The 14,870-nt window shown below is 38.7% G+C and overlaps 1 protein-coding gene across 1 annotated transcript in view; it reads left to right on the forward strand.

The window, feature by feature from the left end:
• LOC134760191 (U3 small nucleolar ribonucleoprotein protein MPP10-like) overlaps positions 1-14,466 on the forward strand; it is a 35,861-nt gene extending 21,395 nt beyond the window's left edge. Inside the window, exon 2 of the mRNA XM_063716102.1 lies at positions 14,053-14,466. Within this exon, the coding sequence (XP_063572172.1) occupies positions 14,053-14,369 (317 nt within the window). The 3' untranslated portion in view covers positions 14,370-14,466. The remainder of the gene's footprint in view (positions 1-14,052) is intronic.
• Positions 14,467-14,870: the final 404 nt, after the last annotated feature.

Consider the following 14,870-nt stretch of genomic DNA (forward strand, 5'->3'; position numbering starts at 1 on the left):
TGTTTTTGTAATTCTAATCCAGTATTTTAAAGATTATTAAAATTATTATCACAGTTGTGATTGTGCATCCCATTTCATTTTTTTTTTATCCTGATACCTACATTCTGACCTCAAGTTTCAATTTTTTTATAAAACTAGGTTTCTTCTTTGCTCTGGTTCTCTATGTTTCTGTTTGGATAATGTGTCCCTTGCATGATTTTGCCTTCTAACTAGAACCTTAAAGGGATCTTGGCACAGAAACGTTCGATAGTTTCTCACTGTTATCAGAGAGTACATCTTTATAATTCTGTGTTTCTACAGTTCAAAGAGTCATCAGCCTCACTAGTCTCCATTATTTTTTTCTATATAACTCCAGCCATTTCCTGCCCTTGATATCAAATCACTGATGTCTTGCTGGAATAACCTGCTTGATACCACCAAGTAAATGCCATGAGCTTACTGATTAATTCAAATTTCCCATAAGTCCCCATGCATGTCATATCTCAATGATAAGGTCAGGTTCAAAAAGAGTACATATTTTTTTTTCTGCCAAATTCTCCTTAATTAGTACAGGCTCAGTTATAGCTTCTGGTTTTAGCAGGCAGTTATAGCTGCTGGAATGCAGATTTTAAAATATCCTCTCTGGGATATGTTATGTTTGGAGTAATTTCTTTTTCAGATGCCATTCTTGAAATCTATCAAAAGGCTAACTTAGAGATGACTGATTTTATCTACTATGCTACTCCAGTATTTGTCATGCAGAGGAAGTGTGACCATGTGCTTGCTCATATCTTGACTTTCACTGTGTTATTTTATTTGTGGTTTTTTGTTTGTTTTTTGTTTTTGTTTTTTTGTAATTGAGTAACTGGATGAGGGTTGTGGACTTCTATGAAGATCTAGAAATGGCTATCTTATTTTTTTCAGATAAAACTGGATGTGTGAGTTCAAAGGTCTACATTTTGCATTAGGAGGTAGGATATTAGTGTTAACTTTGTTACCAAGGCATATTTTACTTTTTCATTTTTGAGACAGGCTCTGACTCCAATGCCCAGGCTGGAGTGCAGTGGTGGATTATGGCTCAGGCTCACTGAAGCCTCAATCTTCTGGGCTCAAGTGCTCCTCTTACCTCAGCCTCCCAAGTGGCTGGGACCACAGGCTAGTGTCACCATGCCTGATTATTTTTTGTGTTTTTTGTAGAGATGGGGTTTCACCATTTGCCATGGTTAGTCTCGTACTCCTAGGTTCAAGTAATCTGCCCACTCCACCTTCCAAAATGGTGGGATTACAGGTGTAAATTACCCTAAGGCATATTTTTCAATCAAGCTTTTACTTCAGCTTTGCTCTTGGTCTAAAATTTTTGTTCTTTATCTCGATATGCTCTTGTTTGAGAACCTTGTAGGAGATGAATCCTATTTGGTGCATAAACCCAAAACAAAGTAATCTTTAGCAAGACTGCTATATACAGAACACAGCTCTGTGACTGATAGTAATGACACTCAGCAAGTACAAAGTCAAAATGCAGATATAAAAGTAGCAGTTACTAGTAGTGGGATTGATATTTTTGATAGAAGAATGTATCAGAGGCCAAGATTCTAACCAATTTTTTTCTGAATTAATTTTCAGAGAACAGCTGAATTGAACTAGGGAGACATACATTTGTTATGAATAAATCTGGCAGCAGGAATGTGTTCAAACTATGGAGATATGATATACAGTGAATAAATTTGTGGTTAGCAAAATGATGTTACAGTTTTATGATAATAAATTTCTTAGTATCTTGCACAGTGCTGGCGTGAATTAGATATTAAAACTTCCTACTCCCAAATTTAGCAATACATTATTAGAAAATGTTAGTCAATATTTACCAGTATGTATGCCCCAAACATTTTGCAAAGTATGGGAAATGCAAATTTTAAAAGTCATTGTCTTTGCCTAAGGTCTTTCCATTTTATGAGGGAATAACATCAAGAATGGAGAAAGAAGAGCGGACAGTGTTGAATAAAAGTGACATAGAAGTGGAAAAAAGTATGAGGAATAGAAAGTGTACACAAAGCAAGAAATAACAACAGTGATGAGAAGAAAAAGGAAAGAAGCATAGTAGTGAATACTGAAGAGGCGAGAGGATGATGAAAAAGAAGGATAAATAGATGCAAGTGGAGGATCAAGGCAGAAAGGAAAAACAGAGAAAACGTTAAGGGCAAATTAGACCAGAAAGGAGGACTAAAGGGAACAGGACTACAACCAAATGTTTCTATATCTGCTATAATTAATTCATTACAATAGATGATACATGCTTTTACTCTAATAGGTTTAGTAGTAACTGATTTGAAATTATTAATATATATATAATTTTGAAATTTGTTTTAGAAATATTAAATTGGTGGCAGCAAATAAATGACCACTATGTAGAAAAATAATCGTTAAAATTTAAAAGGATAAATTCTTGACAGAAACCTGCTGCAATAACAATCGCTATCTTATGTAACAAACACAGAACTTCCATTAGCTCCAATTTAAATCAAACTGACATGTTTCACTCAGAATTTGTTATGACTACTAAACGTTCTTGTAAAATTATGTAAGAAATAAATCTTCTTTATGAAATAGCAGTCATATTCCTGAAATAAAATGTAGATACCAGGTTGTTTTACCCACTCCACCCCATTGGAGATTGATAATTAATTATAAAATATGCATACATGCACAATAATGCAATTAGCACATATAAGCATATTACTCTTTATCCCTCACACAGACGTGCACACACACACACACGCACAACCATTCATGCACACACACAGAGTTATTGCATATGGATAATTTTAATTGTTGCTACTCTTTTCAACTGTCATTACCACCCTTGTGTCTTTTTCTTTATGACTAATTGCTCCCCACTGTTAGAATGGAATGAAATCTGATAATCAAAAGAGAAACTTCTTGAGGTTTCTCTCCTACGTTCCGCATATCCCTCAGCAAATTTCATCTTTAGTTTTTTTAAGCTAAGAAAAAAAAGATTAGAGAGCATCTCTGTCTCCTGACTGAAACAACATGCATTCATCATTGTTGCACAGTAAACATGTCGCATTGGTCCAGCCCCAAACATTGCTTATTTGTACAGCCTTGGCCTCTAGCAGTGGGTACAAACTAGGCCCAGGTATGGTTTTGTCCTGTGGATCTAAGTACTTCTGCTGCATTTTCAGAAATTCCAAAGTCTAAAATTGTCTAGTGAAAAGGAAAGACATGCAATCTAAGTCGTTATCTTCAGTAGATTGTCATTTCAGAATATACTAAAGCATGTGCAATGAGTTGTTCGTTAATATCAGGAACTGACAAAGTCTGGAAATGTGCCTAGAAATCAAAATCTATCATAACGCCATTATAAAATATATAAAATAAAGGATCAGGAAGTAACTGCTGCTACAATGAGAAAAATAAATGTCGTTTATGATTGTTTGCTAAGTCTATTTCTGAAATATTTTATGATTATAAAATGATTGACATGCAAATAATTCTCATGATTTTCAGGTAAAAGCTAAAAATTAAATTATATTTATATGACCTGAATCAAGACAGTGGAATAAAACAGTAAATATTCATGAATGTACACATGGAGAGAAATGTATTTTTTTGTTTCCTAAGATTTGACTGTGTTCCCTGAAAACCCAGTGGGTTGTTTTAAACTGGCAAGGAGGAATAATCCAGCTTGTTTACGATGTGGCAGCCCATATCAGCATCCTATTCCACGCAGTCCTTGAAAATCTTGAAAATGAACACATCAGCATTATCATTACCTAAATATACATCCTATGTGAATTTATACAGCTAGAATGTAAGATTAATATGAACAATTCAAAAGCATCCTTCCCTTCCTAGAAATTAATTTATGTTACCCTCTTATATTCATATCTTCCATAGTATAGTAAAGGTGCCTTCTCACACTTTTCCCCCTATCTTGAGCTTCTGCCTTCCTTTGTTTTTAAACTAAGTTACTCTCTATTTCCTGAAAATGCCTCCACTTCTAACACTGAGTCTTTACCCACGGAGACCCCAAACCCTTCATATATATTAACTCATCAGTTTTCCTAACATCTGGATACTTCTTACTTCTCTAATCTCCTCAGTCTTCATTCCTTCTCAAGAACCCTACGTGGTTAAAATCTTGCTAGACTGAGTCAGGCATTCTCAAAAGGATATTATTGTCCACAATGCGGTTACGATTGGCTCTTGAGGGAGAAAATATTCTTTAGAATTACAATAGTTTGGGCCGGGCGCGGTGGCTCACGCCTGTAATCCTAGCGCTTTGGGAGGCCAAGGCGGGTGAGTCACGAGGTCAGGAGATGGAGACCATCCTGGCTAACACGGTGAAAACCCATCTCTACTAAAAATACAAAAAATTAGCCGGTCGTGGTGGCGGGCACCTGTAGTCCCAGCTACTCGGGGCTGAGGCAGGAGAATGGCATGAACCTGGGAGGTGGAGCTTGCAGTGAGCGGAGATGATGCCACTGCACTCCAGCCTGGGTGACAGATTGAGACTCTGTCTCAACAACAACAAAAAAAATTACAACACTTTGGGTCTCCGCAGTTTAACACTATAGGACAAGATCTTCATTGTTAAAATTTAATTTCATGAGAGAATGGTGGTGATTTTATAAAAGCATCTAAAAGGGATCCTGGTAGGGAGAGGAGTGATAATAAAAGAAGATTGGGAAACACTGGGCACAATCATCGTCCCAGTTGCCCTCAATATATTTGGAAAACTCTGTACCAATACACATGTTGTTGTATCTTGCCCGGACCCCAAATCTATGTTATCCAATGTGGATTTCTGGTTTCCAACATTGTTCCTTTATTGCCATAAACCAAGGAGTGACAACCATAAACCAAGAGCCTCCAATTTCATTCCTGTAACACTGAAGTTATTCCTTTCAAGTCTTCCCTATCATTTCTCAGAGTGTATGTTTTCCCTATTTTTCTTCCTCTTATTTTTCCCCGGCACAAGCAAATAAGTAGCTTTCTATTCTCTATTGAAAATATTGAGTATCTAAAATATGACATATATTTTAATATTCATTTTTATATAATATCTTATTTAACCATCACAACTCTACTGTGATATATACAGTTTGTTCTCCTTAAACAGCTGAGAAATACCCTCAGTGAAATGAAGTAAATAATCCAAGAACATACTGCTATATAATGTTAGAACTTGGACATATAGATCTTCAAACTTGAATATAGGTAGATAGATAGATACTTCTATAGACACATATCTCCACTATATGTATATGTATGTGTGTGTTTGTGTGTGTATATATATATATATATAAAAAATATATATATAAAAAAATATATATATATAAACTGATTCTATATAACTGATTCCAAAACTTTGCTCTTGAAATATACAGTTATGAGGCAATTACCTAATCTTATTTTTCTCCCCAATTTAGACAAATTGCTTTAATTTTGATTGAGATCTCTATGCTTTTGGATGTATGTGGCCTAACACATCTCAGGTAGGCAGCCTCCATAGCTCATCTATTCCCTCAGTAACTATGCTGCTGAAATCTTGAACTTCCAGACTTCTCCATTACAACCCAGAGCACACATACACACACAAAATGTATGCTTAGTCTCAGTCTATGTCCTATTCATGGAACAGTCTTTTATCCATTGTTGCTACCTAGAGCCTTCTGACATATTTGGGTCTTGAACTTTGTCAGCTGGTTGACATACCACACCTCACTTCCCATGTCATTTAACACCTTCCCTTCCCAGGTAGCAAACTCCCTCTTGCTACTTCTTGCTTCTCTTATTATTAAAGAAATATATTGAATTATTTTATAGGATTTATAGTGAAATATTTGTATTTCCTATAATGTAAATACTGTGTACACTTTCCTTTCCATTTTTTAAAAATGCTAATATTGACAGTGGGTTCAAGTGTTAGCCTAATCTTCTGCAGCATTTCTCGTAATTTTGGGCAGCCATTGATAATAATTTTTTGTGTCTACAATTTCATTCGTGGTGCAATATGTTGATACTACAATTCTATTAATCTTTTTTTCTTTATCAGCTGGAATTCTTAATTTAAAAAATATTTCATCAATTATTTAGTTGCAGTTGTATAAGAATATTAGGATGAATGCTAGAGTTCTTCCCTTTCTTTCTCAGTTTACAGAATGCATTGGTTACCTAGTATTCACCAAATGTGATTAAGGAATTTTTATTAAGTAAAAAAATTATCACTTTTTATCACTAATTAAGGTCAATCAATTTTTCAGTAACTTCCACTTGTTTTGCTACTAAAATTGCCTCATCCTAACAATAGAATCCTCTTCCAATTGTACCATGAGAGTTTTTGATATGAAGTTTTTGAAATCTTCGTTACATTTTTAGGATAATAAGTTGCTTCAGACCAGTTCTGTACATTTTTTGCACCGTATCCAGATTTAATCATTTATTTGGGGTCCCTGATTTGTTTTAATGTAAAATGCTACATAAGAGGCTACACTCTGCTTGCCAAGGTCATCAGTGTTACTGGGCTTGTCATTGTTTTTAGGCTTTTTAGAATATGAGGCTTGGAAACATATGGATATAAAAGATAAAATATTTTATGTGTATAATATTTTTTATTGCCAAAGCCAAACTAACAAAATATTACCACCAATAAATGTACTATGGATATTGAAATAGTGATATTTAGTGGTGAGATTTTTTTTTCCTTTTGAACCAAGCACTTTTTTACCCACTCCTCCAAAGTCAATCTTTAAACCATTCATTTCCAACATGGGAAAAATTATATTTCTTTTTATTTATATGACAGTGTTATGATGACACATTTATAAAAATGTGAAAATGTTTTAAAAATTAAAATGTTGCAGTCAGCTTTTAATTATCAGAAAGCAGCTTCTTCTTTGGTATAGCCTAACTTTGAGAATTATTGAGGAAACTTCTAAATGATTTATTTTATTGGCAAAACTTTCTGAAAATGACACAGACGCAAAAATAAACAAAATCTTTAAACAGAGTTAGCAACCAAGGAGTGTGCATGACAACCAAAGTCAGCGCAATCCCTGCTGACATGTCCTTTGTCCAAACATGAAGGGAATAATTAAGGTGCATATTGATTTCATTGCAAAAAGCAGAATACTATTTTGTGCATCAGACTGCAGCATAAGACTCAGGACCTGTAAAGACCATGCAGAACAACGGGGCCATCTGTAGATGAATGTTTGATGACATTTTTGAAGCACCTGTGATGACATGGGTCATTCACCCAGACTCCAACTATCTCACACCCTCACTGGGGTTCAGCTGAGTAACTTTGAAGCAACCCAATGAAGAGCTATTATTGACATTTTCTAAAAATAAGACGTGAGAAAGGAAAGTTTCAACAAACGTCTTCCATTCATTTCAACTCAATAAACATTTTTGAAGACTCACTAATGTGCACTGTCTTTGCTGCTCTATGCATCTCTCTCATCTATTAAATGTTCATCCTGCTTCAGATTCCTGTCAGATCTATCCTTCATGCTGCTGATACAAGAATGTTTTTCAGACATACTCCTGGTAGGGTCACTTCTCCACCTAAAATCCCCAGGATAAAATTCAATAACTTTAGCAAGATATAAAATGTCATTAATGATTTGTTCCCTCCATCTCCTCTCATCATATCTCCTACTTATCCCCATGCCCCTGACATGCAAAGCTATTTATATGTCTTCTGGTGTTATTCTCACCTGAGTCATTTGTGCAATGCTTACATTATAGCCTCTTCCTGAAATGGCCATTCTGTCTTAAATGGATTATATGCTAATTGGCTTTTTGATAACTCACACATTGCCTTCTACACAGAGTCTTCCATGATTTTTCAAGCATGCTTAAATATCTGTGGGTTCTTTCTATTAGAATGTGAGTGATTAAAAGGCAGGAGGCCGGCTCATAAGTCTCTTTGTATAACCACCCCCTACTTCTGCAACAGTACTAGGTAAAATAAAATGTAAAAAAAAATTAATGTTTTATTTAATTACTCAACCAACCCTACAATATATCGAACAGCTGCCATTCCATTAGAGTCCTGGGTATCTCAAAGACTTACTCAACATCTCCGTTTCAAGGGGATGTGAAAGAGAACATTTCTTAGTAGAAAGCTTTGTAATTATTTGAAAAGCAAACAAAGAAAATGAAGCACAAAATGGATTACATGGAGTAGTTTTATACTTGTCAGAAAGAAGATTGATTTCTGAATCTTCAGAGTGGCAGTTCATTATTTTATTGATTTCTAGTATAAGTGAGATATCCAAATATAAAAGCAAATAACAAAGGGATTCCATAAACAGATAAATATTATATTTGCATTGACAGTCTTCATTGTCTCATTGCTTTTGAGGGTGCCAAGACATAATCCAGGCTGTCTTCCTACTCAAGCCACTGGAAAAGCACTAGACCTGGAGATGTAGGTGACTCCCAAAGTGAAATAGCTGAATAATAGCAGAAACTGAAAACATCCCTCGGTTTCTGAACTATTAATCCACTGTGCATTTTACTAGAGTAAGGGCTATCAAATTATAAATAATATATATCACAGTAAAACACCTTCATTAAATATTTTGTTTCACAATAAAAAAATTCATTATTGACCAGCATTTAATTTTAGATTCAAAATTCATAAAAATATTAGGTTATACTTTTCTTTTTTGGATAGATATTTAATACCTATTTTTAATTTTTTCAAATTGAATTATGTTTTAGACCTTGTATGAACAGCTTTATAGTTATTTACAAGAGGTAGCCTATTTGATGGTCCAGTTAAGAAAGCTGCGTTTATCTTACAGCACTGAGTAAGGTTAGTATGTTACAAACAAAATTAATGAGGGGAGAATGGAGCAACCAACTTTTTATATAAGAAAATAGGATTATTTGAAGAGAAGTAAAAAATCAAATACAAATGATCAAAAATGTCACAATAAAGAAGATTTGAGACAGAAGAAAATGGAAATGAGAGCCATTGTGATGTTCAATACTGATTATAAATATTAAATAGAGAAGATACAAAAAATGATATTGATATATATACTATGGCCTGAATGTTTGTGCTCCCTGAAATTTCATATTAAGTGTAAATTAGGTACTAAAACTCATATAGATATGGTATTAGGAGGTGAGGTCTTTGGGAGGTGAAAGAACCTCTTATGTAATTAGTGCACTTATAAAACAGGCCCAGGAAAGCTCCTTTGTTTCTTCCACCTCATGAGGACGCAGGGAGAAGGCATTATCTGTGGGAAAATGGGCCCTCACCAGATGCTGCACATGCCTGCGCCTTGATTTTGGATTTCCTAGCTCCCAGGACTGTGAGAAATACATTTCTGTCGTTTATAAGCCACCCAGTCACCCAGCTGATGTATTTTGTTACAGCAGCTTGACTAGGCTGCAACAATCTGGTAAAAACATAAGAAATTATTTTTATCTCTGAAGGAATTTTTTTTTTTTTTTTGAGACGGAGTCTCACTCTTTCACCCAGGCTGGAGTGCAGTGGCGAGATCTCGGCTCTCTGCAAGCTCCGCCCGCTGGGTTCACGCCATTCTCCTGCCTCAGCTTCCCGAGTAGCTGGGAATACAGGCGCCCGCCACTACCCCTGGCTAATTTTCTGAAGGGACAGACTTCCACAAGAGGCTCTCCCCTGATGATGCAGATTTTGTGGATGTCCCCCACACCTACATGCATTCCTTCAGCTTGAGCACTGGTATTTACATGCCCAGGGGCCACATTGACGTCTATCCCAATGGGGGTGACTTCCAGCCAGGCTGTAGACTCAATGATGTCCTGAGATCAATTGCATATGGAAGGGAGTTCCCTCTTTTCTGCTTTGTGTTTGACTCAGTTTATCCCATTTCCTTCTAAATCAGCCAGAGCCTTTAGTGCCGCAGGCACTATTTGTTCATTATTCTCACGTCTCACCACAGTGGCCCTCCAACACTGTGTTTAATGTGTATCGTTGTCCTCCAAGACTAACTGACCTAGTGGTTCCCGCTCTGGTTTCTCATGCTTTAAGGTTGCAGCTGTTATTAGTTGTTTTCTTTCTTTCCTTTTTTTTTTTTTTTTTTTTTTTTTGAGAGAGAGAGTTTTGCTTTTTTTGCCCAGGCTGGAGTGCAATGGTACAATCCCGGCTCACTGCAACCTCCACCTCCCTGGTTCAAATGATTCTCTTGCCTCAGCCTCCCGAGTAGCTGGGACTACAGGCACGTGCCACCATGCCCAGCTAATTTTGTATTTTTAGTAGAGATGGGGTTTCATCATGTTGGCCAGGCGGGTTTCAAACTCCTGAGCTCAGGTGATCTTTCCACCTCGGCCTCCCAAAGTGCTGAGTTTACAGGCATGAGCCACTGTGCCTGGCCGATTAATTTCTTTTTATGACAAAAGGAATACATACATTTGTTGAAAGAGAAATCAAGCATTATAGACTTGCACAAAGCAAAAGTGCACTCCCACTCCCACCTCTACTTCCACTCCTCAGATGTAGCCAGTATGAATGCTTTTGCGTGTATCCTTCTAGTCTTCTTTCTTTGCAAATTTATTTGCATTTGCATGCAAATTTTCCCCCAAATCACATTGTTCTGCAACTTTCTTTATTTTTATTTTTTTCAGCTTCATTTTTTTTCTGTAATAATATATTATGGATACTCTTTTTCTTTTCTTTTTTTAAAACACACAATCTTTTTTTGTTGCTGTTGTCATTGTTGTTTTGTTTTTGTTTTTGTTTTGTTTTGAGATAGAGTTTCACTCGTTGCCTAGGCTGGAGTGCAATGGCACGATCTCGGCTAACTGCAACCTTTGCCTCCCAGGTTCAAGCAATTCTCTTGCCTCAGCCTCCCGAGTAGCTGGGATTACAGGCACCCACCACCACACCTGGCTAATCCCAAAGTGCTGGGATTACAGGCGTGAGTCACCGTGCCCGGCCACATCCTCTTTCTTTCTTGAGACAGGGTCTTGCTCTGTCACCCAAGCTGGAGAACAGTGGCACAATCATAGCTCACTGCATCCTCGACCTCACGGACCCAAACGATCCTCCCACCTCAGCCTCCCAAGTAGCAGAGACCATAGCTGTGCACCATCATGTCTGGCTACATTTTTTATTTTTGTAGAGATGTGATCTCACTATGTTGCCCAGGCTGGTCTCAGACTCCTGAGCTTAAGCCATCTTCTCACCTGGGCCTCCCAAAGTGCTGGGATTACAGGTGTGAGCCACCATGCCTGGCCTTGGTATTCTTAATAATATGTCTTGGAGATTGTTTCATATCATTATATTTAGAGCTACCTCAGTCTTTCAACAACTGCATATAATTTCATTGCATGAATGCATCATAATTTATCTGGCCCTTATAAGTAGACATTTAGGGTTTTAAAAAATCTTTTTCAGTTATGAACAGTGCTACAATGAATGCCTTGTCATATTTTTAAGATGAGTTTTACAGCCAACGTACTAGAAGATGGAAGGAAGCATGTTTCTCACCCATTCCATTTCAGACTGCATTTTTAGGGGAAATTGTGCTAATTGGAGAACCACATTTGGCTTAGAGGTTCAGGAGTACTTGGATCCTACCCTGGTGTAACTCTTCCCTCCCCTACATCTGGGCCAATGAGAGATGGAGAAAAAAAGCAAGAACCATCATTCTTAGAGGGGCTGAAAGCCTAAAGCCGTGCTCTCGGGAGGACACCCCTTCCCCTAAGCCAGGGCTTCTCTTTGACGTTTGGGACTAGATAGACCTTTGTTCTGAGGGCTGTCCCATGCATTGGAGCATGTTTAGTAGCATCTCTGGTCTCGACCCACTAGATACCAGCAGCACCTTCTCCCTAGTTGTGACAGTGTCTCCTGGCTGAGATCTACTGCTCTAACCCAACGTGGACCTCAGAATCGTACCACCCACAGGCTGGCAGAGGGCAGGAGCCTGAGGCACCAGAAGTGCTTGGCCCAGAATAGGAGTGGAAGTGAGATGACCAGGCTTAGCACAGCAGGATCAGCCTGTCCTGCCAAAGCAGGCTCATGGAGACAGGGGTACCCCTGAGGGCCCCAAGTGCAGAACCTTTTCATGGTAGTGCCCCCCCACCCCACCCATTGGCAAACGTGGCCCCACGACACCCTGGAATCTATCCAAACATATAGTGACCTCTGCAGGAAGGATGGGTGGGAAGCCTGGGAAGATCTTGAGGCTATATTCATGCATGCGCAGAGCGAACCAATGCACCCGCCGACCACAGGTGGCCTCCATCAGAATGGAGACAGTAGATGTGAACTTTGCTTCCACCTCAGGGTCTAAGGACAAAGCTGCTGGAGCTGGCATTTTTTCCCCCGCACTTCTGGATCAGGCTGTATTTGAGTCCATGATCAGCCTGCATTTCTTTAATTAACTTGAACCAGGGGTGATAGATAATCTATACCCTTTTTCCTTGGATGGTTGGCCTTCACTTTTCCCCTGGTTGGCTCCTAGGAATTATGTAATTTTTGGTATTCATCTGATTTGTTGCTGCGGGACACCAAAAGGGAGGAACTTGGCACTCAGACATCAAGGTGAATGTCACAAACAGAGGCCAGTGGAGGGTGGAGGCTCCCAGGGGAGGCACGGGGTACAGATCACAATGTCAGGCTTAGGCTTTCTAATAAAGCTCCCGGTTGTCTTGTGATGGGGGAGGGGAGACCTGAAATCAGGATTGTGAGCTGTGACTGAAATATCTGCAGCAGCTCCAGGTAAGAGAGGCCCAAGACCTAGGATGGCAACAAAATCTCCCAAGATCTAGCCAGCCAAGCAAGCCTCTATTTTCTTCATGTTCTTCCCAACCCATAAAGATCACAGCTATTGCCAGCCATAATCCCTGCCTATAATCGCAGCACTTTGGGAGGCCAAGGCAGGAGGATTGCTTGAGCCCGGGAGTTTGAGACCAACCTGGATAACATGCGAGACCCCATCTCTACAATAAAAAATACAAAAATTAGCTGGGTGTGGTGGCATGCACGTATAGTCCCAGCTACTCAGGAGGCTGAGGTGGGAAGATTGCTTGAGCCCAGGAGGCAGAGGTTGCGGTGAGCTAGATCAGACAACTGCACTCCAGCCTGGGTGGCAGAGTGAGACCCTGTCATAAACAAAAACAAAAATAAAAACAAAGAAAAAAAACCCCACAGCACACAGCTTTTAAAGAGATGGAGTGACAAAGATCACAGAACAAAGAGTTAACAAAAGAACTGGGTTGTAGGGCTGGGCAGCAATTGAAGCTGTTTTTCCTCCCAGATGATTGGACGCCTCACCTTTTAGGGATGAGGGGTCCTCAGGGGCAGGGCCTGGGTATGAGTAGGAGAGAAGCCTCCTTCAAAACCAACTTTCAGAGAGTTGGATGCTTTTTCTTTTTGAGATGGAGTTTTGCTCTGTTGCCCAGGCTGCAGTGCAATGGTGCGATCTAGGCTCACTGCAACCTCTGCCTGCTGGGTTCAAGTGATTCTCCTTCCTCAGCCTCCTGAGTAGCTGGGATTACAGACACACCACCACGCCTGGCTAATTTTTTATTTTTAGTAGAGATGGGGTTTCACCATGTTGGTCAGGCTGGTCTCGAACTCCTTACCTCAGATGATCTGCCCGCCTCGGCCTTCCAAAGTACTGGGATTACAGGCATGAGCCACAACGCCCGGCCAGAGTTGGATGCTTTTTGGAGAGGAATGAATTTGGATTAGGCATTCACATTTATTTATGCCCTTACATGTTAAAGAAGGTGAAACTGAGGCCAGGTGCGGTGGCTCACACCTGTAATCCCAGCACTTTGGGAGGCTGAGTCGGGTGGATCATGAGGTCAGGAGATCGAGACCATCCTGGCTAACATGGTGAAACCCCATCTTTACTAAAAATACAAAAAAAAATTTAGCCTGGCGTGGTGGTGGGCACCTGTAGTCGCAGCTAATTGGGAGGCTGAGACAGGAGAATGGCGTGAACCCAGGAGGCAGAGCTTACAGTGAGCCGAGATCATGCCACTGCACTCCAGCCTGAGTGACAGAGCAAGACTCTGTCTCGAAAAAACCAAACAAAACAGAAAACTCAAGCAAATTCGATCTGAGGAAAAGCCCAGTTCTCAGTGATGAGGATTCTGATCTTGACTTTGATATCAACAAATTGGAACAGCAGAGCAAGGTGCAAAGCAAAGGACATGGAAAACCAAGAGAAAAGTCCATAGTAGATGAGAAATTCTTCCAACTCTCTGAAATGGAGGCCTGTTTAGAAAACAGAGAAAAAGAAGAGGAACGAAAAGATGATGATGAGGTGGCAGATACTGATTTTTCTGAAGATACTGATTCTGATGAAGATGAAGGGGGACTGTTTGGAAGTAAAAAACTTCAGGTAAAGTTTTGAGAGAGGAGAGAGCACTTTCCTCCTCCTCAAATTAGCTTTTGTTCTGTTTTTCTAGGAGAGATGTAATTGTGGTTAGAAGATTTGAAGCTAAGAAATGTTGTGCTCTATCTTATCAGTTATAAATGAATCTGTACTTCCATTCAGTTTGTGTTCCAGTTGTTCTTATAACAGTTTTATGGTAATGTTCTTAGTTGCCAATTTCACCTAATAACTATTTTTGGTTTGTAGTGTTATTAAGTTAGAAAGTAATGTAGACATACAGTATACACACACAAATATATGTGCATGTGTTAATGATGTATTTTTCTATTCCTAGTTAATAGTTTTAAAAACTTTTTATTTTTGTCAGATAAAAGTTCCAGAAATATGAAGTACAAAGATTTTTTTGATCCAGTTGAAAGTGATGAAGATATAGCAAGTGATCACGATGATGATCTGGTTCAAACAAGATGATGAAATTGCTGAAGAAGCAGCAGAAGAACTAAGCATTTCTGAAATGTA

The sequence above is a fragment of the Pongo abelii genome, chromosome 16 (genome assembly GCF_028885655.2).
Source record: "Pongo abelii isolate AG06213 chromosome 16, NHGRI_mPonAbe1-v2.0_pri, whole genome shotgun sequence".
Lineage (NCBI taxonomy): Eukaryota > Metazoa > Chordata > Mammalia > Primates > Hominidae > Pongo > Pongo abelii.